General features: G+C 40.9%; 1 protein-coding gene and 1 long non-coding RNA gene across 6 annotated transcripts; one reads left to right on the top strand and one right to left on the bottom strand.

The window, feature by feature from the left end:
* The first annotated feature begins 1065 nt into the window (after positions 1-1065).
* Positions 1066-25832, top strand: LOC117958462. The gene is made up of 5 exons (XR_004659722.1): positions 1066-1614; positions 5045-5050; positions 17898-17908; positions 23945-23951; positions 25820-25832. It is a non-coding gene; the product is annotated as an uncharacterized LOC117958462 (long non-coding RNA).
* ppp1r1b (protein phosphatase 1, regulatory (inhibitor) subunit 1B) lies at positions 3578-21103 on the bottom strand. Of its 5 annotated transcripts, none has more exons than XM_034894873.1 (5): positions 20646-21103; positions 8727-8816; positions 7386-7461; positions 6042-6173; positions 3578-3962 (listed from the first exon to the last, which is right to left on the bottom strand). In XM_034894873.1, exons 1-5 carry the CDS (start codon positions 20754-20756, stop codon positions 3757-3759), a joined length of 615 nt encoding a protein of 204 aa, XP_034750764.1. In that variant the 5' UTR covers positions 20757-21103; the 3' UTR covers positions 3578-3756. The 5 variants fall into 5 exon arrangements, with proteins under 5 accessions (XP_034750764.1, XP_034750762.1, XP_034750763.1 ...); XM_034894871.1 differs by having other exon boundaries at positions 6036-6173; positions 20646-21102; XM_034894872.1 differs by having other exon boundaries at positions 6036-6173; positions 8733-8816; positions 20646-21102.
* Positions 25833-27353: the final 1521 nt, after the last annotated feature.

Below are 27353 nucleotides of genomic sequence, written 5' to 3'. Positions count from 1 at the left end.
AATAAAATCTTTAAGTAAAGGTCTTAACATGTATCACACCTACAATATATTACAAACATATAACATGATAATGACATTAGAGAAAAGTGTGATAAATCCAGGCAACAAATCTAATCTTTTCTATACTTAATTTTAGGGTCATAATTGTTTAGTATGTTAAATAAACAGTTGGGTTTTTGCAGTACAAATTAAGCCAGTATAGGCTACGTAAAAGGTTTGTGCAGCACACACACACACACACACACACACACACACACACACACACACACACACACACACACACACACAGTGTACAGATCAGAGTTTAAAGGAGAAAAGGAAAGACTGTTTATTTTGATAGTTTTTTTGTTGCTCACATTAAAGAAACCACATCACTTTAAGAAACAAGAGACTGGAAAAAATAAAATTAAAATAAAGACAGAATAAGCATAAGTGTTCATACATATCTTTCTATGTTGTTTCTTTTGACCTGGTTGGAGAGGAGAGGTGGGCAGAGAGGGTTGGCTGCAGAGCCTCCTCCAGTCATCCCACAATGTGGGCAGGTCAGAGGTCAACGTTTTACACAGTACTTATATACAAACCGCAGCCCAGCTGATACAAAGATTTATTCATCCTGTGGCACAACTGAAAACCTCCTATACATCAAATCATGTATCTTTAAAGTAGAAATTAAATTAGATGCTGACTAAAGACTTTTATAAATTGTTGTTGACTCCGAGAAAGGAGAGACTAAGTGGTAAAAAGACTTCAGAAAGTTTGCACAGTGACTGTTTTTCTCACATGTCAGTAGTACAGTCAGTACTTCAGATGTCAGTAGTACAGTAACTGCAGTGCCTGGTTTTAGGCTTGTGAGTTGGAAATAGACAGTGGAAACAAGACAGAGCTGAACTACGACAGTAATACACTGGACGTTAGATTAGAAAAATAGCTCTTACAACAGATCCATGACATACAATCAAAAAGATGACAATAGAAAAGTGTTAACATACGAAAAGGAATCTGTGAGAACTGAGAAATCCCCAAATGAGTCAATAGTATCAAATTTAAATTGACATTTTTTGATTTCTTAACGTGGTGTCAGTTTGCGTTGAATCCCATCCAAATGTGTGATGCATTGAGTCAACGGTTATTTCAAACAAATTAGAGGTAGCGTTGCCCTTTAATGATTCGTTATTAAGTATACTCAAATATGAAAAGTGTGGTATGAAATAACCGCACACACACACACACTCGCTTATGGATTTAACACAAAACCCCCCCCCCAAAAAAAACACTTTGGTGCTTTATTTTGAGTCTTAAAAAAGTGAAACTCCACCACAAATATTTTCAATATCTATGTTTTTATTATAGATTCACTGACTCTAGATTGATTGAGTCAGATGGTGGGCACTGGGCAGAATATAAGCAGGTTCTGATACATAAATGGTTTGCAAAGTGGGTGTTTTTATACTTTTTTAGGCCTTGAAAAGTTGTTACAGTTATAGCTAACATGAATCAAAATTGAACACAGCTCTCTCTTTTTCCAAGCCACCTTTACAGCTGCCAAGAGGTTAAAATCATAATCCATAAGATTTCAGTATGTGGTAATTTAATGCAAAAATATGATTTAAATGAGTCCCATTTTTCATGAGCTGAACTCAAAGATCTAAGACTTTCTATGTACACAACAGGCTTATTTCTCTCAAATGTTGTTCATAAATCTGTGTTAGTGAGCACTTCTCCTTTCCCCAAAAAATCCATCCACCTCACAGGGTGTAGCATATCAAGATTCTGATTGGACAGTCTGATTATTGCCCACCGTAAAAGCCCACTCTAAAATGTGCAGTTTTACTGTATTGAGGGGGATCCAAAAACCAGTGAGTATCTGGCGTGACCACCATTTGCCTTACTCAGTGCAACACATCTCCTTTGCATAGAGTTGATCAGGTTGTTGATTGTGGCCTGTGGACGGTTGGTCCACTCCTCTACAATGGCTGAGGAAAGTTGCTTGATTTTGGCAGGACTTGGAACACACGGTTGTATACGCCGATCCAGAGTATCCCGAACACGCTCAATGGGTGACATGTCCGGTGAGCGTGCTGGCCATGCTGGTAAGGACTGGGAAGTTTTCAGCTTTCAGGAATTGTGTACAGATCCTTGAAACATGGTGCTGTGCATGTTGCTTGCACTCAGTGAACCTTCCCTGAATAAAAGGTTAAAAAAAAAAAAAAAAAAAAAAAAAAAAAAATCATGCTGAAAAATCACACATGAGGTGATGGTCATGGAGGTATCTCTGTGCATTCCATAAAATGCACCTGTGTAACATACGCTTGTCCATACCATAACCCCACTGCCACCATGGGCCCCTCGATCCACAATGTCGACCCACACGACACCATACACGCTGTCTGCCATCCGCCCTGTACAGTGAAAACCAAGATTCATCCGTGAAGAGAACACCTTACCAAAGTGCCAGACGCCAACGAATGTGAGCATTTGCCAATTCAAGTTGGTTACGACGACGAACTGCAGTCAGGTCGAGAGCTTGGTGAAAACGACGAGCATGCAGATGAGCTTCACTGAGACGGTTTCTGACAGTTTAGGCAGAAATTCTTTGGCCATGCAAACTGATTGTTGCATCAGCTGTCCGGTTGGCTGGTCTCAGACGATCTTGGAGGTGAAGATGCTGGATGTGGAGGTCCTGGGCACGGTGTGGTTACACGTGGTCCACGGTTGTGAGGCCGTTTGAATGTACTTCCAAACTCTCTAAAACTCTTTTGGAGACGGCTTTTGGTAGAGAAATGAACATTCAATTCCCGAGCAACAGCTCTGATGGACATTAGTGCAGTCAGCATGCCAATTTTACGCACCCTCAAAACTTGTAACATCTGTGGCATTGTGCTTTGTGATAAAACTGCACATTTTAGAGTGATCTTTTAGTGTAGCCAGCCTAAGGCTCACCTGTGCAATAATCATGCTGTCTAATCAGCATCTTGATATGGCACACCTGTGAGGTGGATGGATTATCTCGGCAAAGGAGATTAAGTGCTCACTAACTAAGATTTAGACAGATTTGTGAACAATATTCGAGAGAAAACACCTTTTGTGCATACAGAATAAGTTTTAGATCTTTGATTTACTGTTATTTCTACTTTCTAAGATGGCCGTGCATGTACATTTAGTCTCAGGGCTGAGCATGGAATATTCTGCATATCAAACTATGATGTTTTCAAATAAAATGGAACAAATACCACACACATTTAAAGACTTTCATGTACTTTTGAACAAGTCGCATAAGAGATGGTCTTTGTTAAAAAAAATTGCCCAAGAGTTTATCTGCATGGAAGTGTAAATATCTTGGTAATTAATATCCTCTTAAAAAGAACGTTTAGCTCTGTGCAGAAGCATTAAGGTTGAGGCAGGACTGGTCTTGTAGGGTATTGGGTCATGTTGACCTTGTTGGCCCCCCCAATCTCATTAGAAACAAAGGGACATTTGGTTCTAAGTTACCTGCTCTGTTAGTAGATCATTCCTCACCTGCTCATATGGGCTGACTCCTCATACACAAACTCCTTCTCTGTCCTCTCTTTATTCCACCTTTACCTTTCAATCTTTAGAGGTGAAGTGAAGTAGTAAAGAGATCCTTGCTCACTCTCATGTTAGATTTAATGAAGGTGCACCCCCATTTCCTCATCTCTTCTTCAGATTCTAACCATTTGACAAGACACCTCTCTCTCTCTCTCTCTCTCTCTCTCTCTCTCTCTCTCTCTCTCTCTCTCAGTAATTCCCTTGACCTTTCTTCTCTCTTATACCCTTGATTTTGTCCCCCTTTTCCTCCTCCACATCCTCTTCCTCCTCCTCCTCCTCCTCTTCCTCCTCTTCCTCCTCCTCCTCTTCCTCCTGTTCTGCCTGGATCTGCCTGGCCGTCTCTCTCACGGTGGAAAACTTGTCTGAGTGTTCGGTGGTTGCCGTCTCTTGGTGAGCTGAGGAGACAAAGGTTGATGTCAAAAGGAGCAGTAAAATCACAACACCAACTATGCTTTTAATGTAATCATTGATATCAATATATCATAAGTCTCCTATGGAGTGCCTCCTTTCTTAATGGATGGAAACGCTTGTGGAGTATATTCAGGTGAAGGAGATGACTGGTGGGCAGGAAGCACTAGGATTGACAGTAAAGCTAAAACAATTGGTCAAATAATTGATTGGTTGCTCAACAACAAAAAATGAAAGGTAGAAAATATGTATTGGTAAAAAGTGCTGCCAGAGTGCTGTACAGTCATTCCCTGGATGCAATGATGGTCGATGTTGAGAGCACAGGAAACGGTGAATCAGAGCAGACTGGGCTTTTTGGGAGGGGGGCTCTAAGAGAAACACACTTAAACAAAGCATTTTAGACGTAACCAGGTATATTAAGACAGACAGCCTTGGAAAAAGTATGTGACTCCGAATACAAATAAGAACCTGAAAATTAGCATTAAATGGGACCTTTAAATCAGAAATTAATATATACAAAAATTATATACAAATGTAAAAAAAAGTAACATTTCTGTTTAGTTTTCTTGATTTTTGGGTTCCTTTTTGAGATTCAAATCCCAATTTATAAACGCACTGGATGAGTCCGACAAGTAGACTGTCCTTGTTTTTGAAATGTATATACTTTTCATCAGATGTCACTTTTTTTGACATTCCAGATTGAATAACTTGTTTTCCTTGATCTATTTTCTGTCTGTGATAACACAGGCCGAGCCCAAACTGTGTCACTCGACTGAAAAGAACAGATGACCCAGCCAGGATCTTTCCACATCCCATTTGGATAATATTGGGGGAGTTATTAAGATGGCCTGTCATCTGTGCCGACAAAGCAATAATTCTGAATAAAATGCAACTGTTTTCATGTGATATAATGGAGATTAATAGTGAGAGTGTATATGCAAAAGAAAGTTCACTTCAACTTGATATTTGTGTACTAAAGTTGAGTCATACTGGGTATCCACAGATATTTTGTTGCTTCACATAACTCAAACTCAATCAAAAGGTTTTCTACTCTAAACAACCGGAGTAGAATACAGTGCAGGATCAGCACAGATAGCCTGCTCTGTGTGCTTGTTAATCCTCCCTGACGTCTTTGTTGTGTCCAGGCCTTTAGTCAGCTGCAGTGTGCCCTCTGACAGATTTGGGGCGAGAGACAGAATGCCAATATGTCTCAATGTCTCTCAATGCACAGAGCTTCATATGCGGCGGCCGGCCCACAGACGAGCGTACCTTACCCTGAAAACAACTTTTCCTCTGAGAAGAGAATCTGTTCCACTGAGAAAGAAAGGGATTTCATGATTTCAGAGCAGGTTAAAAGTTGTAATATGTCCTGCTCTTTTACATCTGCCTACTTTACTTTTTTTTTTACATTCAGTCAACAGTGAATACAAACTTGATCATGCAGAACTTGTTGCTGTCTCACATGCTGTAACAAAGAAACAGTGTTCGAGGAGGATTATCAACGACGAGAGACAAATTAGTCCTGAAATCACAAAGTGTTTGCAGACACAATCAGGATAAATATAAAAGGAAAAGGCCAAACCATTCACACAAACCTGAAGGAAAAGTATACCTTTAGATAATCGTACACTGCATTGATCGCCAGCCGGATGCCCACTGCATGATTTCTAATACACAATTTCATTTTCAGAATACCATTTTCCCAGATTTTTGAGTTTTGTGTTTGATTTAAACTACTCCAATAACCTTGGAATAAGTAGAACTGTATAGAAAATCCGATTTTTGAGTTACATTTCTTTTTCTCGTTGCAGCTGTGCTGGAGATGTTTCAAATACACCATTTATCTGATCTGACACCTATCTAAAATTACACGGCACACAACTAAACACCCAAACCAGGCCCATATAATCAGTGCACGGTGTTTGGTTTAAAGCAATGTTCAAGTGTCACAGGGTGTATTTGTCTGTAATACAACAACAACAATATTGTCCTTGCTGCCACTGTGTACAGTGTTGCTGCTGTTGTGTTCCCAGCCAGTTGACATAGAGCCTCCCTCTCACCAGCAACTTTGGTGGGAGATGTGTCCTCTCCCTCTGTTCCCTGCCAGTGGTCGTCTTCGTCCCCCCCTTCACAAGGGTCCTCTAAAGAGGGGTAGATACCTAGGTTCTGCATATGGGCTTCAGCCATCTTCTGCACAGCTACACACAGGTAAACACAGCACACACACAGACACACACACACACAAACACAAACGCGCATAGGGAGACAGCCACACAAACACACGGACACAGGAATAGAGGGATATGTTGTTTTGGTTTTACCACGCTTCAACACTGTCAGTTTTTATCAAGCTTCACAAGGGCTTTTGAATACATGCCAGGCAGGAAGCCAATTAAACACATGCACCGACAGACAGACAGGCAGGAAACGGCAAAACTGTATCTCACACTGATATTTTGTGCCTCTTCTGTTGTTTTCTATTCCTACTCTCACCCTGTTCTCCCATCTGTTTGTTTGTACCCTCCTCTTTCCTCGACTGCCTGACCACCTCAGCGCTTTCGCCTAGCAGTGCTGACTCAGACCCTTCCTTACTACTTTTGGGTCACCTTGACTTCTCTCCCTCTCTTTTTCACACCCTCAGATACACAGTACAGCACCAAGGCAGGTCACTTATTCTATCTTATGGTAGGTTACCTAATTAAAAGTTATTCTGAGGTGGCTCTCTCTTCCAATCTCTGCGTAGGAGTGGATGAAGGACATATTTCTGATGCAGGAATAAGGCTTCCTGGCTCATTATGTCATCACTCGACATGCAACACACATACACACACACACACACAGAAATTCTGATTAAATGAAGCTCTGCTGACAAGCTCTGTTAAGTAGATTTTTGCTAATTTAAAGACCATATGCAGCAAGCAGGAAGCCACATGCATAAACACAAAAGAAAGTACATGTTCATGTATGTTATTTTATCCTGTCTACATGCGTGTGTTCATGTCTGTGTATGTGTGTCACAGCTGTATACACAACTGACTGTAATCCTGGATGATCCAGACTTTCCTAGACTCACACTCGGTGTCTCACAGCTGTCACACTCTAATCTCTCTCTTTCTCCCTTTCTTTCTGTAACACACAAATATACAGATCCTGTTACTAGATTGTACAGTAAGAGCAGAAAAATGCCTGTACACATCACACATATGCAGAAAGAAAAGAAATAAAGGCTCTTAATGCCCATCTACCCATCTGTCACACGCATTTTCCCCTTTGTCTGCTATTATGAAGCATAGAAAGCAAGAAGAAAATTGACTGCAGCGAAGCACGGTAAAACAAAAAAAGGACTTAAACACAAGGATGAAGCACACCACACAACCACCACCTGTAGCACCATTACTGCTCACACCTACCTCTGAGTGATGGAGGCTGATACACGTTTGGATTGACACGCTTTGGTTTGAGCACTCCGTTTTCTCCTACGACCCACTGTGAACAAAGAGAGAGAAACATTACCCCACATACACCACGTAACTTTCTCTTTAGAAATCCCCCCCAGGCATGATTTAAGACAAAAAAATTCTTCTGATACTGTTTGTTTTTTTAGTCCACTCCAGAATCTATGAATACATTGTTGTTCATTTCTGGACACAAGATGTCTTTCGTTTCATTATGTGTATTGACTGGAGACTTCAAGTTTTCATGTCACACTTAATGTGTTGCATACTGGAACACGATTGGCACCAAATTAACTGTCCTTTCCCAAAATCCTTCTATACACTAGGAACACATCAGATTGAAGATGAACATAGAGAAAAAAGAAAGAAAAAGCCTTCTCTGCACATAGATACCATACATCATTGTGCAAAGTGAAGGTCAATCATCCAAGAGAAGAAACAATACACAAAACAGTAAAGGTAGCAGGGGGATTGAAGTTTGTTTCTAAGAATTCACACATATGTCTTCTTAAAAAAGAAGGCAAAGTATGGCAAATTAATTATATTGCAAATTTCATTCACAGTGGCACCGTTCATGATGCAGCTGATGATGCCCACAGACATCTTCAAACCCCAAATGCCACGTTTTTCATGGCTGCACCTTTACATCATATTAAAAAGTTATTTTTTTCTTATACTACCTTATTTTCCATGGCACTGCATGTGTTCGTCAGCCAGGACGGGTTTGGCTTACAGAGAAGAATACTTAGCTTCTCCATCACAGCAAACACTTCCCCAAAGTGTTGCATGGAATATTTAATTCATCAACACTTTCTTTAATAGTTTAAAATTCAACAAAAAATTCTTATCACAGGGTTTACTTACTTTTTTTTTTTTTTCAATCTTTCAGTCACGTCTTGTGGTCTTTCTCAGTGGATAATTGTTTGTCAAACACAATTCTAAGGTCAAAATTGAACCTTCTTTTTTGGGGGATTTGAAAATGGCTGACTACACACAATGAGTTTGTGATGATGGACACATTGAAGGATATAGCAGGGTTTAATAAGTTATAACATTACAAAGTAAATACCAGATACTGATATTTTTTAGACAGACAGCAGATAATAGAAAAGCAAAGCATTATGATGTTTAACAATGAAATGGCAAGTAAAACATTTGGTTGAAAAAACACAAAAAAAAAACAATGAAATGGTTAATTCCAAAATGAGGGTGGGATATTCTTATATTCATGGGGTTAAGTGGACATGACAGATGGGAATGCACAGATAATTATTATAGCAAAGGTTTGGAATTCACCTTTACCTGATGGGTGGACTGATCATCCTCAGGAGATGATTGGTCAGCTACTCTAAACAGTGTGGCAGGTGTTGGCCTCCTGCGCCGGATCTATAAACAAACATAAAGGGTAGACATAAATAAATGAATAATAAACTGTATGGCACTGTATTATTAATAATGCTCAGCACAAAACTTGATCATTTAAATGGAAGCTATTGCCAGTTGATGCTGGTAAAGGGAATGCTGGGGCCTTTCTGCCTTCAACAGTGCTGCTGCCCAGTTGTCTGCCCAGCCCATTCCATGGTCAATAGAGCAGAAGAAGATTCATTATGTAACTTTCTGATTTCATAGACAGATACAGTGAAAGGCTCTTTGTGCAGAACAGAAGCTAAATTCATGCTTGTTGCTGAAGTTTCAAATTATCCAGCATTTATAGAGTGATAAAACGTTTGATACAGGATTTAATTGAACTGAATGACCTATACACACAACACACAAGCGTGTTTGATCACCTGAGTGCACCATTCATGATCATATACACCCTCACAGAGAGAGGGATAATGGAAAAGTGGAATTTAGACAAAATAAGCCTCAGCAATCAGCCCAGACACTCCCATACGCTGTCCGGTCTTCCTATCTGATGGCGACACACACAGTTTCCAGTTTCCAAATGCCCGGCTATGCCCCTCCAGCTTGCCAATATGGTGCCCTGCCTTTGGGACTGCACTTTTACAGTTTGGCCTTTCTTGTGACAACAACAACAACAACAGGGTTGAAAATGTTCAAGTTAGTTTAGTTTAAAGTCAACCTACACCAAAATTGTTATAAAACCTTAACCCTCTGTAGAGTTGAACAAGGTTTAAAAAGCTCAAAGCTCATTTAAACAGGGTTGTGTAGGAGGACTAGGATACAAGTCTTGTCTTTAGCTGTATTTTGGCCAAAAAATAAGCATATAATAATCAACTATTTTGATAATTGATTAGTCCTTTAAGTCATCAATCAATGCCAAAATGCTGTTTTTCTCTGATATACAGAATGTCACTGGGAATTGTAATCTTTGTCTTCTGGTTTTGGCCCCTTGGAACTTGTTTTTGGGAATTCTGATCTGGCATTTCATGATTATTTTAAAACTAAATGATAAATCGATTAATCAGACAAATATTGTACATATTAATCAGTGATGAAAATAATTGTAAGCTTCCACCCATTACAGGTTTGCAGCAAAGACGTTTATTATTCTGCCAGAGTGGTTTGAGAAGTTGTTCTGGGTGTTTTGCTGTGTTTGTGTTTAAGTTTGAAACAGCCTCTGGTCTGCTTAAAGGATCCAACTAACTTTTTAAAAGCGTCCTTTAGCATCTATAAAAATACGTTTTGGATAAAATAAAGTGTTCCGAGAATAAAAGCAGTGGAGCTGAGTGAGCTAAGTAGACTTGGCATGTCAGATAAACGAGGTATTGAAAAGGTTCCTTTGTGGAGCAAGCTAACCTTGGCCATGGCATGAACCCTCACTGTTTACAACACCACATTACATCGCAGTAAGAGTTAAGTAGCCCGGCTCTATTTAGCGTTAAACTGCTCCAAAAAGTGAGTCGTGTTTGTGGTTGTTTCCCATATGTCTTGTTAAGCAAGGTATGGGTCATCACTGTGAGGCACACGTTGCCAAAGCAGAGGCTTGCCGGGCTTCGGGGTAAAAAGAGTAATCAAATGAGGATTTTCTTCTTATTTGTGAGATTTTAATCTCGTCAGGCAACTTCCAGCTGTACTATTTCCTTTGGATCTCTCACGCTATGCATCTTTCTCTCATTCACTTCTCATTTCCATCTTACTTGATCCTCTGCTTCCTAGATTAGTTTAATTCCATGTCCATCCTTCATTCTTTGACAGTGACATTTCCCTCACTCTCACCTCTATCACCAGAATGCATCAGAACTGAATTTAAGTTACTTTTGACTTGGCTGTCCTTTTGATCTCTTTCTTTCTTTAGTGGCAGGGAACATCCACAGGGCTCCCGCACATCTCCCCCTGGCAAGGTGTGGAGGCCTGGAGCTTCATGGAGCTGTGAACCGTACTGCCTCCGCCTGCCTGACACCTGCTCCCAGCCTTTCAGGGCAGTCTGAGGTGTCTCACACAGAGACCCACAACAGAGAGCACGGATCATGTAGACAATGTATTGTACGGTTATAGGGAGGAAGGTTTAAGGGACAACGTAATGGTTCTGCTGGTTAACTTATCCATGCCAATAAATTGTTACAAGTCTACATTAATTAAAGTGGTGAATGTCATTTTCAAGCAAAAATGCCCAACAATTCTAAGTTATAGCTTCTTAATTGTCAATATTCACTGCTTTTCCTTGTGTAATTGTAAATTAAATGTCTTTTAGTTTAAGAATGGTCAGAACAAACAAGATGATGAGGTCATCTTTGACTATGAGAAACTTGGATGGACATTTTTTTACTATTTTCAGACCTTTCAAAGACTATGTCATCAGCAGATTAATTAACAATGAAATTGTTAGCTGTAGCCCTAATTAACTTTAGCTCATACAGAATTTCACATCATAGCTAAACTTTTTACTTAAGCACTAAGTTTCTAGTTTAGTCTTGAAAGTACAAAATAGCTGTCACACCACATCTTTTAGTCCTGCTTGTGTTTCTTAAGGTATGGTTGTGTTACATTAATAGAAAATACAGCCCTGAATTAATCAACAGGGCTAATATGTAAAGGATAACATTCATCAGCTCCACATTACATGTTTCCAGACTGATGTATGTAATGTCCAAGGCCTTGGACCTTTATCTCCAAAGTTTTGCTGTTTTTACTGTCTGAAGTCCGTTGCATCACCCCTGATAATGACATCTAATAAGGTGTCGTTGAAAGGGACAGTTGCAGAATTAAAGAGAATGAAAGCAGGAAAAGATTCAAAGAGATAAAAATACAGACGGCGAGAAAAATGGAAGGTAAAATAGTTGTGTTAGATAACTGAGGTCACTGAGAAACATCATCTGGAAATCTGATGATCTATTTACCTGAATGTGTGCTCGCAGTGTGTGTGTGTGTGTGTGTGTGTGTGTTTGGGGTGCGTGTGTGTGTGTGTTTGGGGTGTGTGTGTATGTAGATGACTGTCTTAATGTCATCATGTAATCATCATGGTGGTCTTGTGAAATGACAAGACACAACCTTATAAACCAGGAAAAAGACAACAGTCCTCCCAAATTAAATTTAAAACAGGTTGTAAAATAGATGCAAAGACAATTACACCAGTCAACATAATATACATAAAGGCATTTGTAGCAAGCACACACAGATGTATCTTTCTTCTATTCACATTACACACGAACATGGTGATGGTGACAGTGGTGGTGGTGGCGGTGACGTGCTACTGTATGATATTGGCAACGCCAGATGACATGAATATGCAGTGACTTTAGTAATTTTGCCTAAACCTGTAAATTTGGTTTTTGCCAGCCTTAAAACCAATCCCATTCTCCCAGAGTTACGTAATATGTGTGTTACTCTCTCACATACACTGGGGCACAGTGTGTGATATTACTCCTGCTACGCTTTATCCCTCATCCTTCCTCTACTTCCCTAAAGCCCTTGGCTCCAATCTCCCAAACCCTCTCCTCTGCCAGCAGCCATTGCTTTTGTACCTAGATCAGTTGAGATGCAGTGGACTTGCACGCAGGGGCTCTAAGCAGGCTGCTGCTGTGGCCTTTCAGCGGCTCCACAGGTGTACGTCTGCAGGCTTCTCTGAGAGGAAGCAGCACCTCTCTAGATTTCACACAGAACTTTGATCTCAATGGAAACATTGGCTAATGGGTCGTAGCAAATGAGATGTTTCAGTTTATCTAAATCTGATGAGTGAATTTGAATGATGTGCTGACTGCATTGTGTGACAGACGAGGAAGAGAGAATATTCATTGTATTGCTGATTGCTAAATTAACTTTGTTACACAATGTTACGTATGTCTTTTGATGTAATCCTCTCTTATTAAATTTTAAGCAAACAATCATGGCTTTATATTCCTAAGTAATTAGAGGCAAGGACGGGAAGTATACTTGATGATTTTAATTTAAGACTCCAATACCTCATTCTGTGCTGTGTGGTCTACATGAATCATTGGTAAATATTGACTCTGCACATGTGTGTATTTGTGTTGCCTCAGCACAGTCTTACGTAGCAGCCTGGGTGCAGATCGGCTGATATAGTTCTGCTCTTTAGAGCCAGTCCTCTTTGCCGGTGCTCTCGTGGCTGGGACTATAAAAAGCTGCGGCAGTAGGACGGCATAAACTAGATCAGAGGGGTCCCTGGGGCCCTCGCACCAGCGCTAACAGTCGCAGCATCTCGAGGGGAGTCTGCTGTGCAGATCTGGCCTCAACACAAAGATAATACAAAGAGAAAGACACCTCAGATCTCCTTCCCTGTCAGCTTAAATCTCTTGTGTCCAATAGTCCTGCATTACGTTGGGCCATCTTATTAAGCAGTGTGTCAACTCTCTCTGACAGGGGTGGGGGCATCACTCAGATTCATATGAAGCTATTCTAACTCTCTTCCTCCTGGCCCAGCTGTAACCCAGCTCTGGATGGATAGATATGGATTTATACAAGATTGATTTTCTGTTATGGCATCTGCCCACAAGCGCGTGCCACTACATCACTCAGAAATGCAGTAGGTACCTATGTCTGCATGTGGCAGTAAACCAATGGGAACATACTCATATTGTTCAGCCAGAAACTATTGGGATGTATATGAAGAAAATTTGTGCAAAGAAATGTAGGTCTTGTGTGTGAAGTTTGTGCCCTTTTGAAAAGAGTTTCTGCGTGGAGTAGCTCTGCTGTTCTTTCCAGTGAAGGTGGATTACATCTTTGGTTTGTTACTTTTCATACACTTTTATTACTATTATTCAAAATGAACTCCATGGGGCAGCACATAAATCATTCACCCTGACAATTTCCATCACCTCCAGTTTGTCTGTCATTACCGTTTCTTCCTTACAACCTCAAGTACGTTAACTGAGTACAAAGTTCCGTCTCTCTCCTCTTTAGACCATCTCTGTCCATCCTGTTGCTGTTTTTTTCCCTGTCTCTGCTGTCGTGCTCTCTAGCTGGTTGAACTCTGAAGAGCAACTCAATTAGACAAGGGCATGGTGTTGCCATTTTCTCTGGGCCATGCCCTGACCCCCGGTGAGCCTTTGAAATGAAGCGGCAGAACCCCATGTGGTGTAAGTGCAATCTCGCTATGAGTTCAATAACACAATAAAGTGAAAAATGATCCCTCTCAGTGTGAGTGTTTTTCTTCTTTTGATACATTTCTAGTGGTGACACATTTTTGACAAATAAAACACACGTTTTATGGACATGTTTCTTGGAAATGTTTTGTAAGTTCAATCACAAATGGTAAAATGGAGTAATGTAAAACATAAATCCATTTTTGCAAATAGTGCAAGAGCACAAATGTAGCTCAGTGTAAATTCTTTCAGAAAGGCCTAACTGTTAATTGATGCACACCTAAATCAATTCAGCTGTTATCCTAATAAATATTCTAATAAATGTTTAATCATGCGCGTATAACTGTCACATATCTGCAACTAGTCTCTTCTGATTGAAATGTTCTCAGCGTAAATCCTTTCAGGAAGACCTCCCGCTAAGTCAATGCTCCACCTGACTCAAATCAGCTGTTGAAGGCGTTCACCTTTCTGCTAAACCAATCAGAATCGTTACACAATGCTAAGGGACAATCACAGGGTCACAACCCTGCTTTAAATAATTGATTCTCCCTTTGCTATTCAGCTGTCTTTGCAGGCAAAGAGTGCAACCCTCCACCTCCACTTACACCTCCATCTACTCCAGCTGACCGGTCCAGAGCCTCCTTCAGGTCTGGTCTTCGGGCTCCTTCGTCGCCACCACAGGTGTCTAGATTCCATCGGGGGGGTCTGATGGTTCTCTAGCCCTATATGTAGATATACAAAAGATTTGTGTAGCAATATAGTCTAATTGCCAAAGACTTTGTACATTTTATTTGAGCTGTCTTATTTGCACATCTGCAAACATGTCTCTCCTGATTGAATTGCTGTTGAGAAAAATGTTCGGCAAATTACATGAATACAAAGCTAAAGCTGGTATCTGGTTAGTGTGATTAACAGTGTGCCGTGTCTTTTTAGGTTTTATTGGAGGGAGGCTAAAAGATAACACATGGAACTGTTTGTGAGCTCCAAGATGCAAAATATCTGCGTTGTTACATTGACGTCATCTCTGCCTGCTATTTTGTTCGTGAGCATGTCCACACTGAAATTTAAGGAATTAGATTCTTTAGGCTTTGTGTTTTGCTTAAATAATTGGACAGACTGTTGGCTGTTGTCATGATTGAACCTAAATACCAGCCTACGCTGCCCCTTCCTGATGAAGCTGGCAGACAAAATGTACCCATAAGCATGACACACACACGACCAAAGGCCAGTGATGAGATAGACCACGTGACAAACAGCTCTGTCAGACACATTCAGGCAATACTCAGTCATCACTAACAGACAGTTAGTCAATAAGTACCACCCACTTCTCGAGTTTCCAAACGTTTTAAAAAGGGTCAAGGACGTGGTTATGCAAATTTCAACCCCAATTACAGCTCAGTGAGGTGAGATATGCACATGGGCTCATTTCTATTCAATTGAACAGCATCATTGAACTCCCATAAGTCATAGAAGCTGCTGTATGTTGCTTCTCAACATACAGCAACAACAGAATGATACAACACTCAGACAACCACCCCCCATCTCCTTCTCCTCTGTCTCGCTGAACTCCCCCTACATTTGTGTAATTGTCTGTTGGTTTGGCCTGTTGTTCTGTTGTAAGAAATGGTTTACCATCTCAACACAGGAGATTATGTGTCTATGTCTAATGAGTGACAGGAAGCCACCCGCCAGGTCACAGTGCACGCTAGAGCAACACACAGGGTGAGGTGACAACAGGGGGGATGCCAATCAAATCTTTCACAAAGACGATGGACCTCAAACAGCTTGCAAACACCATAAATCTGCTTTTTTTTGTTCATGCACTCAAATTTAGTGATTCCCATTGTGCAACTGACAAAGACCAGTTCCAGAGGTCAACAAGCAGGTACAAACAAAGGGCAGCTATAGTTACTCATTTGCAACGTCATTTGTACCCAGTACCCACAGGTGATATTTGACGAAAAGATTGTTTGGATGAAAAAGGCCTCACTTACAATCAAAATCAGGTTTTGTATTTGTTTAAGTACAACAAACCACGTGTTACTATTATATTGTTCATAACCTTGTTTCTGCCTTGGGACGTTCCCCCTTAACACATTGAAGATGACCTGCTGTGCCTCTGTAAGCCCATTAAGTTGTGGGCAGATAAACATGAAAAACAAATGTCTCAACTGCTGTGACGAAAATCAGTGATTACAGCAGCAGCAACAACATAATGCCATGTCTTCTCTGTGTTGATGAAACAGAGCTCGAGACCAATCCCATTGGTTTTCAGTCACGCCTCAGTGCTCCTCAAGCCTGCATCAGTCTGACCATCCTTCGGCTCTATGGTGGGAGAAAGGGACTCCAGCTCCTGACACTGAAAGTAAAATCAGGAGGGAGGAAGGCAGCTCAAAGATGCCGTTCAAGGTCCAGATTCCTATTGAATAGAACATAGGCTACTGACATCGGACACATTTGGTGACAAGTCGGCTCCTGGTGCGGTAAGCCCTTATCCCCCACCCCCATTCTCCCCCTGCTGTGTCACTTTTGCCTTTCTAATCCTCATCCAGATATGGTCACTGCTGTTGTTACTATATAGCCAGGGTTAAAAGTTGGTTCAGGTGCACTGTGATTGCAAATGAATGATTGCACATAATTGGGCTGTATCTCTTCATTTCTTGACTACAGCCTGACTTAGTTTGCTTAACAAAGATCCTTGAAGCGATGAATAAGTGACTGAGTGGAATAACGACACCTACTGACAACAGAGGATTAGTTGACCATGAGGTGAAAGGCTAAGAAGGCCTTATTGCAGCATTGCAGGCCTCCATAAGGTTCTGGACAGGGCCCGTTGCCTGTGATGCAGCAGGCATTATGACACAGACTGTTCAGTTATTATAATCATTAGGATGTGAATTTGAGAATGGAAAATAATAATTGAATGGAATAAACAGGCTTTTGTGCACATAGACTGCCAAAACAAAGTGGAATAGGAACATGAATGGAAACTTTGGGCTTAAATGCTTTAGACAGATGCAAAACATGAAAATATTTATGTTCTATTTTCCAAGTCATTAACTAATGACAGGACTGTCAAAAACTGGGAGGAACAAACACATACGCAGTCTACAGAAGACAGAGGTCCATTGATTGTGTCCAAACTGTAATTACAATCTGTGGGTTCCAGCAAGGCAATTCATCTTCCCATAATAATAATAATCATTTTATCTTAATTTGTTTTTGCAACTACAAACTTCAACAGACTGTTTTGAGTAGGCAACTCTAAAACAAATATAAGAATTGTTTCCATGTATTTGGCCAATCATGTGATTGGGCAAACTGAGTCACACCACTACAGCGACATTACAGACAGTCCACATGCAAGGGGAAAATCACTGCCCTGTCCTGCCCAGTCCCAGCATGCTTTGTGCTATTCCGCAGTGCATGTCGACAGTCCCCCAAACTGCTAATGTTTACGACAAACACATACTGCATCAAAGGTCACTGTTTGACGTTTAACCCAGAGACTGGACTGGGCAGGGTTAAACAGGGGTGGGGAGAGTGGGCGTGGCAAGGGGAACCTAAATCATGCCCCCACTAACCCCTTTTAATATAGCTTAATGGGGAAGTGTTTTCCATTGGAAGGCTTTGGACCGATGCCCTTTCGTATCCTTTGATATTCTGAGTGTGATTCAATTCAAAGAATCAGTCCAAGCTGACCAGATCAGGTTGGGTTGAGAGAGGAGATGTCTGCTTGTTGAGTCCACAGGGAGGCAGACTTGGAGGTAAGCAGGGATGCAGTGTCTGCACCATGACCCTAATCTCTTTCCATGGCGCACATTACCCTACATCACTTGCAAAGCATGCAGGATTGGTGTGTGTGCGTGTTTGTGGAGTGGGGGTAGGGATGGTAAACACAGCCATGTGCTTCCTCCGTGTTGTTGCAGACAATCACAACTTTGCTCATGACCTCTCAAAGATTACTAAAAAGTGATAATCTTTAAAAAAATATATTTATCCCAAGTGGATTACAAGAAGATAGGAGACCATAACATGACTTAAAATATACTCAGATATGCCAGGGATGTACAGGATGGCATTGGAAAACAAAAAAAGAAATATGATGACAAATGTGTTTATGAAAAATTCTGGTGAAGTCATTTGAGGGCTTAATAGTAGATGTCGAATTAAAATGGCTTACACAACTTTAATTTTCTTTAAACGAGTGGAAAACATTTGGAAGTGAAGTGAGAAAACTTCACTTACGATAAGATTTTATTTTTGTGACGTTCAGGTTGTTTTGGACAGTGAACAGAACCTATTGAGGACTGTTTTCAGAGGTTGGTAGAAATGTGTTCACAGTGAGGTCAGTGGATTATACTGAGTAACCTGAACATTGTAATTGAGAGAGTTTTTTTTTTTTTTTTAAAGGTCATTTTTCAATGCTTTGAAAACAACAAACCCAATCCCATCTGCCTTAATGTTGTGAAGAAGATGTAAGCAACTCAAGTCTCAAAACGTAAGGGTTTTTATGGTAGAACTTGCTGACAAAGTAGAATACATTCCCTATGTATTCCTCACGGAGTGACAATGTGCAATATTTCACTGAATGGGATGTATGAAAGTGCCTCTCACATTAACACAACCCATTAAAGAGCATTCCCACATATCCACAAACATGTAACCGCACTGATGTAAACAACCTATCAGACAGACAGAACTGTCCATTAAAGTTGATCTTTTAGATTCTGGGACATTGTGGGGGGACCTCGGGCAACATAGTTGTGCAACCTGTCTCCGTAGCAACAAGGCCCTGGGAGTTTAGGTGATAACGGTTTTGGGGTTTAAATGCCAACAGAAAGAACAGTAAGGAGTCACCGGTTGTGTAACAAATTTGAAAGAATGGTGCAGTCATTGCAACTCATTAGCGAAGATGGACTTGTGGGTGACAGTAATTGCTGTGGGAGGGGAAGGGAATGAAATGAGTGCTGTTAACTGTTACCCCTGCCCACCCACATGTCCCTGGAGACATTCATCAGCTTGGGTAGATGCTATCTGCTTTTAAGCACACGTAAACACATCCTCCCCTATACGCCCTTTGGTTTCCCATAGTCCCCTTCAGTGCATTTTTTGCTTTGTCATAACAATCAGCATTTGTTCACCTGCACACACAATCATAAACAAACAGCCTGAAGCTTTATATTTGTCATGCTCTTGAAACATCTACTTTACATAGGTATTTGAATCAACTGGTAACAAGCCTAAATATAGCTGATCACTGTTTGGCCATAAGGTGATTGAGCAATAAGGTCCTCCCCAAAACAGAAGGAAGTGAGAGAATTTTTTTCATGTAATGAAGCAGCTCACATATGGTAGATTGATATCCTGTGGTTTCTTGGATGAGATGACAGAGATAAGAGCATGATGACAGGGCATGCATGAAAGACAGAAAATAAGCAGGAGACGTGAAGAGAGCAAGCGTTTACGTGTTCCTGTATGTGGCAGTCTATTGAAGTGATACAAGTCCTTCAATCTACAATTTAGTATTGGTCTTCAAAATGAAAACGTTACATGAAACAAGTTGTTTTGCAACATTATTATGTGAAAAGCTGGTCGTGTCAGGCAAGAAATTTACACTTGATTCAAGAAAAGCCTAAAAAGAAAAGTTCCAAGAAAAGCGCAACTGTCACACTTTCTCACTAATAAACAAACAAACAAACAAACGTCTTCTTGCATGATAATCAGTCAGGTAAATGATGGAGCATGGTTGCAAGTCAGTCTAGTTCATCAAAAGCTTCTTTAATGGGAACTGTGAAACAAGGACAGTGAATGAGGGAGGTGACCCCAGACAGATGAACCCAAAGATTAGGTTGTGTGTCGTTCTCTCTCTACTTTACTTCATATTGCACATCTCTATTGCTTTCCTGTCCCATCTTTCCTCAAGCTCTCAGGAGGAATCAGCCATTGGCCTCAATCTACCTCAGCAACGGTTCATACTTGGCCCACTTTCCCCTGCTCTAAAATAAGAGCCACCAGCATTGGAGCCAAAAAAGAAAGATCAGGAGCTTAAACATTTCATAGAATGATACAGGCTATGCTGAGTCAGTCATTAGACATCTCTGTGGGAAAAAAATACTGAAGAAATACTAAAAAGACTCAGATTACAAAGATCAGTCACAGGCAGAGAGTGACAAGCAGCCAAAGACAGAAAAGTAATTATTAACAGTGGCTTTTTGTTGCTTTGTGGTTACAAAAGAGCTTCATATGCAAGATAATGACTCTTCAAGTCAACGTCACATTGTTAAACAGGTCCAGATGAGACAACAAGGCACTCATGAGGAAACAGCAAGAGGGAAATGTCATCATAATTTCTCAAATGTGTGCAGACTGACCCAACAAACCTGGCCCTGCATAAGAAACTTGTCAAAAATGAAACGAAGCAGAAAGAAAAGGTGATGCAGTTTGAAGATGTTTTAAAGGGGAGAAATTTGGCCAGTTATTGTACAGCACTTCATAGCTACACTGAACAATGCTACCCCTCTGCTTAAATGACTAGGTGGAAGGCAGAGGGGATTTTGGTCCATAAGAAATTCAGCTGTGAAACTTAAAAAATGTAAATCAATCACAAAAGCAAGTCAGAGCTATATATACATATAGAAAAATAAGAATCCTAAGAAATTGATTGATTCCCCAGGGTCAAACACCAATCTGTCCACCACCTGCTCACCATCTCCACTTGCCGAGGGTCCAGGTTGGTGGGTACAGAGGCCGGCACAGCAAAATGGATCTTTCTCTCCTTTGGCTCCCCCTCGTCCTCGGTGGACACATGGGGCTCCATGGCTCTGGATCCTGGGTGTCTGACTCCCAGCGGAGATGAGGGGTCGCTGCAGAAAATCACTATAACCTCCCTGAATGACACCTCTCACTGCTGTAAGCCCCACTCTCTCTCCAGCCTCACTCCGTCACACTCTGACTCCCTTCTTCTCTTAGAAAAACTAAAAACTGAACACAATTCAACCTCCTGTCCTCTTTCCTCTCTCCAGCAGTTGCTTATAACTTCTCTACCTCTCCGGTTCTCCCTCTCTAACTCTTTCTCCCTTTCCTTTACAACCTGTGCAGCTGGAGTGAATGAAGCACGTCCTAGATGTGGCTGTGGAGGAGAGAAGTGGGTGGAGGAGAGGGGAGGGACCAAGGTCCAAAAGAAGGTGGGGATAATAGGAGAGAGGGGAGGGGCCATTGCAAATAGGGGAGGAGAGGAAAGAGGATGTGACAGTGGGTGGAGGGAAAGCGGCTGTTTCTAGCTATCTAAGCTGAGGTTGATTTGTAATCAGAAAAAAAATAATCTCATCACATCAGCTGAGCCTCTTTTGGCCTCTATTTGTGAATGATAGATTTATGCTGAGAGTGGGAGGGAGCAGAGTGCAAGGAGGGATAAACAAGAAGAGAGATGTATGCAGAGGGGGGATGTACATGAGGATCCAGCAGCTAAGCTCATCCTACTCACATCACTAAATTCATTAGGCAGGGCATGTGGTTCCATGACCAATGTTTTTCAAAAATTGCCTAATGAGTTACAGCGAAATGTCCATTTGTCTTCCATCCTGTGGACATTCATTAATAACGGAAACAAATCCCAATAAAATGTTTTTAAAACCGCAAACTGTAAAAATCAAATGAGATAATATTAAAACAACAACAAAGGAAATGTAATATCAACATCTTTGAATGGAGAATACAAACAGACAATGATGGATGTAGAGAGGGAAGAAGAGAGAAAGCAGATTGTTAATGGAAAAGAAAAGGGAATAGAGAGAAGGGCGGTCCCAGTGCTATTTTCACAGTCTTGCTGTTATTTTATTCATATAACAGAGGAATGTGGACAGTGACGAGCAGTGGATTTGGCCTCAGGGTAGAGTTGAACTTCGACATGGAGAGGGTTGGAGTTGTGGTGGTCGAGTGGGAGGAGGAAGAAGAGTGAGGTAGAGGAAGAGTGAAGTGGTTGCAGGGGCTTAGTGGGCAGACAAGAGAGGAAGGTCAAGGTTTACATGGCACTCTGGAAACACACTGAACAGTCAATTGAGTGTTTATCCCAGCGGTCAGACCAAGCCGAACACGCCAGCATGGTATTTATTCACTGTTTGGTTTTACTCTGCTACAAAGCCACTCTGTCTAAATCAAAGCCCCCCCCACCCCCCCCCTCCACATGCCTGCAAGTGGCAACTCATTATTGCATCTCTTAATAAAGTCTGAAAGGTTGTTAAGGTTTAGGACAAGCTAGACAAAATACAGACAGCCATTTGGTTTATTGCCAGGTGCTTGCATAACTTCGGCAGGAATTGCGCAATGTATTATGAGGAATGTGTAATAGGCTCTGTTGAAGAAAACGGCTCACCACAAGCTGAAGAATTCCAGCATTCAATAACACCATGATTGGGTAATTGTCAAATAATTAACTATTAAACTGAGAATTTCTTTTTTAATTTAAAGCCTGGCCAAAAAGGGAGTGAGAAGCAAACGTTTTAGCTAGTCAGAGTCTTGAAGAGTTTTTGAAAGGGATAGAACAGGTGCACCCCAGTGCCTTTGTTCTCCATCTCAACAAATAAGATTTAGATTCCAGATTGAATCTGATTTGTACAAATAAGCTAAACCCTTGTTTGATTTGAGGGCACTACAAGTAAAGAGCTGTGCTGTTAACATCATGGTTAAGAGCTGATTAACTGGTGTCAGGTCACCCCTTTGTGTCAGCAAGACAGATGGCTGTATATTAGAAGAGCCCACTCCTCCTTATTCTCCCTGCAGTCACAGAGAACCTGAGAATGGAATAGTTTCACAGCTATGACTTTATAAAACATCTAACCTATACAATACCTGGGCAGGCCACAAATGCAAAACTATTTGGCTAAACTAAACCAGGCATCACTGTTGAGTGAGAAGTGTGCTCTGTGGATGTGGTGCCTGTTACCACATTACAATATAAGCAAAGTCACAGTGTGCTTGGGTCCACTTGCATACATTACTGAAGCAAGGGGGTAGGGTTAGGGTTGAGTTACGGTTAAACATGATTTTCAGAAGGCATTAAGACACTCTTTGAAGTAATCCTTTGTGCCATCTGCCATTTCCTTGCAGAATTCCTTTTCACATACAAGGTTTCAACTGTGTTCCATTTCCCTCTATTTGTATGACCAGATTCTCACTTTGATCTAGTTAAATACCAACGCTTGGCCAGGTGCCTTAGTCGTTTTTATTGACGCAAAAACTCTCCTTTAGCGTCACATCTCAAAAGAGTTTGCTTTGTAACTCGATTGAGCAAACCTGGGAAGACAAGCCGAGATAACAGTGGAAAGAACATGAAAATAATCACAGACTATATAAACAAGCGAGTGCAAGGCAGTAAACATAAATAGGATGATCAGCTGTGATCTGAGAGTCCTACATAAGCTGAGTCATTTATTCTCCATACATAATCACAATTCTCTTGAAAATTGTTGTCTTTAATGGGTCATAATGTGTCTTTCAGCCTTGGTCTGCAGATTTAGCGAGGAAAGGAACTGCAAATAAACATGTTTGAAACATGTTTATTTGGGAAAAAGGGAAAAAAGAGTAAAACCACAAAATAGAAAATAAGAAAAAGATCATTGACCTAATTACAGTTGATCAGAAAAGAGAGTGCCTAACTATGTGCTTAAACCAGGTTTGATGCACACCAAATGATTAACAGAATAGGGTATTTGCATGTGGAGACCAGTAAATCTGATTCAAATTCAGACAACACGTTCTGTTCTTGGGCAAATCTAACAATATTTACTCTTGGAGGGTCGCTCTGCCCTGTCAGCTTGTCATCTACAGCAACACAAGAACAGTTTGGATTAGGCTAGATTAAAATGTGAAGCTGTTTGGCTTTTTGCTATATGGAGAAGGTAAACATTTTGGTTAAACACCACAATGTCAAAGCAATATAACAATAAAAATGGTTGCACCACAAACATGGGCAACCTCTCCCTCTGCGGCATGATGACAAATTGTTAGGTAATCTGTCAAATGTATGAACACAAAAGTGTCAGAGCAGCCAGGCATTGTAAATTCCTTGGGTGTCTGACAAATTACTCCACATAACTGACACACTGACAAGTAGAACAAATAGCTCTAATTGGAAACCAAATGGATATTCTTCAGTATGTGAAATCATTTGTGCATGAATGGATTAACAAAGCTAATCCTCACCTCAAATTAAAAAAAAACTCTCAATGTTTATGTTCTGTGTTTACCTTATCTGATCGTGATATTTCCAATGTACTGATGCTTCGCCACTTTTATTAATTTCGCAATGTTTGATCTGTTATTTGTATAATGTTATGTAACCACTTCTAGCCTCTCTGCAATGTTTGAATACCCCTGGAAGTGTCTGTATTTGTTTGTACCTCTAATTAAGCCTGAGGTGTCACATGCTCCACTCGTGATGTTGCTGGTGTATTTGCAGACATTGATTAAACCCATCAGTATGTAGGCCCACATGTGTCTGCTTCTACTTTTCTTACACTTCACTGTGTTTATATGTTTTGTGTCAGGCATGTCATGATATCCCTGTGCTGGCAGAACCAGAGGAAAAACCTCTAAAAGATAGATCACACTTGCAGCCTGAGAACTCAAAGCCTGATAATAACTCCAGCAGTAAGCAGGGACATGCTGTACAAAATGTGTGTCTCTCTCTCTCTCTCTCTCTCTCTCTCTCTCTCTCTCTCTCACATACACACAGACACAGACACACACACACACACACACACACACACACACACACACACACACACACACACACACTAAAGACACTCCAAACCAGCTACAAAGACAGATTAGAAAGAAAGTGTGTAATTCTACTCCTAAATGACGCATCTTGTAATATGTGCTGACAAAAACCTCACTGTTATGAAAGTCATTCACAGGCCCATCAGACCTCCTACAGTTGATACCTGACCTGCTACAAAGACCAGATACATTCTGGGTATGTATTCTGAAGGAATTATAGGTCAAAACCAAAAGGAAAAAAAAACACAGTAGAATAAAAAATGCAACAAACAATGTTCTTAGTATCCACTCTCGAACCTATCTCTCTCATTCTACCTAATTCTCACTACCGGCAGGTGCTCAGAAATAATAAGCTGATACCTTCACAGGGGATTTTAGGGACAGAAATCACTGTAAAAGGTAAAATATTCCATTAATCATGATCACAGAGAGGCTTTTGTACCATCATAGCAGGTGTCCTGGTAATTCAGTTAAGGGGCACAGAGAGGCAGTGTCATTCAACACCTCACTTGACTCCTCACTCATCCCCTCTATCCGGTTATATAACATACATTCACACAATAATCAGGTACTGCTTGCATGAACAGTCATAGTCACATCCAGCTGGGAGGGCTGCACTGCCCAGAGGTTTCAGTACCAGCTTTAGTTGGGTTGCACTGTGTTGGAATGAATGATGCTGATGATCTGCACCATCTGCTGTTCCATTGGTGTAATTACGATTTACAATTGCTTCTAATGGGTCATTGTATTGATCATTTTGTTCTCTTTGACCCCATCCACAGGTCAGAGGTCTGACACAGCTAAGGATGTTTTGTGAGTTCCTAAAACTTGCATTTTGTGGATCTTCCCATTGTAATGATTAGTTTGTGTTTAACACTTTTTCTTGTCTTTGGCACAACTTTGCAACACAGTGATTAGTCAGCGTTTAATTTACGGGATAGTTCAGGTGCTTCAGGTTCAGGTGGGTATTTGACTGTAAACCAGGATGTCTGATTGAAGGAAGATTTCTTTAACCACTAGGCCCCTTCTGCGGAAGACCTGGCCCAAAGTGGTGCACTTGGCAATGTAGAAAATATGACAGAAAAACAAAGGGATGGACAGGGGATTACATACTCCGCTTGTTGTCATTGCAATGTCAGACCCCAGGGAACCACTATCCATCTGGAATGTGTTGGAATAACACAGTGCGTGATGGGATAATCACTGAATATTTAGAAAGAGGACAACAGGAATAAAAAGGGAAGAGACCAATTACGGGAGATAGGAAGACCATGGCATCAGTGTGGAAGGTTAAACAGAAATTCAAAGTGTTGTTCTCAAACTGGGGTCTAAAGGTGCCATAAAACCTTGTTGGGATCCAATTGAGGTTCCCTGCAAACTGAAGATTTCCCTCTCTTCACAGTTGTCTGTAAACTTTCAACAAAGATAGACAGCGACAAACAGCACAAATATGGGACTGTAACAAATTCCAATGACATCAAAGATTCTTCTGTGGTCTACTTAGTGGTCTTTAGCAACAACGACAAAAAGGATGTTGGAAATCTTGTGTAACTTATGCGTAATGCAAATCCCTTAATAGGTCATTACCAGTACACTTTAGTACTCTAACAGTGACGGGAAAGTTATGTCTAAAAAATTACTCTATCCCAATAGAGTTTCTGATTGTATCCTTATGGCACAATACAAAATTGTATGTATTGTATGGAGCTTTTTAATAATTATTTTACTTAAACATCATTTCAATGTTAAACAGATAAAGTGTAAGAAAAGGCAATGCATTGAGCTTATACCTGGTCACTGGTTGTTTAGAAATGATAAAAAGTGATAATTATACATAAATTCCAGAAGATGGCAGCCTTTAGCTACATTTGGCTCTCAAGGCTCGTCCCTTGCTGACTGGAAGAAGCTTTCCTAATGGGGGTTGAAATTGAAACTGAGGTGCTCATTTAGGACAGAAGCAAATTTAAAACATGTCACCACTGAGGCACATTGAATACATGTACCAATCATTATCAACAGGATGTGGCAGCAGGCAAGATGTGCTATGGAGACAGAGAGAAAATCTTTGGATACACGACTGAGTGCTAGAAGATGAAGTAAACACTAAATCGGTGTGAGATTCCTGGAAAGGTAAGGATGGTTTGATGGTTAGTGGAAGGCATTTTAAATTTGAGTTGAGGATAGGGTTAGGGCAGTGATTTAATTAGCACCCTCTACCCCCTCCAGCCCTTCACTCATAGCATCAATAATGCATGGCCCCTTGTTTCCCCTGCCATAATTAATCCTCTCTTACTATAATTAAAAGCCAAAAATCCCACAAGATGGTTCAGCTTGGCCAGGCACGGGTCGGGTTGGCACGGGAACTGATGAAAAACTCCCAAGCTTCACGCACACCCTGTGGACCGATAGATCGAAAGACAGACATGTTGACGGGGAGATCAATAGTAGACCCAACTCCAACACAACAAGCAGGGTGAAGTAGGGAAGCTGAAAATACACGGAGAGTGTGAAATGCAGACAAATTAGATGAATGAATCTGACACACTGATGATGTGAACCGCTCCTTAAAAATGTGCTTTTGTGTGCAGTTTGTGAATGAGTGAGAAAGTGAGGGAAGAGTGAGCCAAGCACAAAT

The sequence above is a fragment of the Etheostoma cragini genome, chromosome 15 (genome assembly GCF_013103735.1).
Source record: "Etheostoma cragini isolate CJK2018 chromosome 15, CSU_Ecrag_1.0, whole genome shotgun sequence".
NCBI classification, from domain to species: domain Eukaryota; kingdom Metazoa; phylum Chordata; class Actinopteri; order Perciformes; family Percidae; genus Etheostoma; species Etheostoma cragini.
This window is presented reverse-complemented; position numbering and strand designations above follow the sequence as displayed.

Coding starts and splice junctions, on each gene's coding strand:
- ppp1r1b (XM_034894871.1), bottom strand. CDS start 20,756: ATGGAGCCCCATGTGTCCACCGAGGACGAGGGGGAGCCAAAGGAGAGA. Junction 8,817..20,645: donor ACCCTCGGCAAGTGGAGATG/GTGAGCAGGTGG, acceptor GTTTGTTTATAG/ATCCGGCGCAGGAGGCCAAC. Junction 7,462..8,726: donor AGTCCACCCATCAGGTAAAG/GTGAATTCCAAA, acceptor CTTTGTTCACAG/TGGGTCGTAGGAGAAAACGG.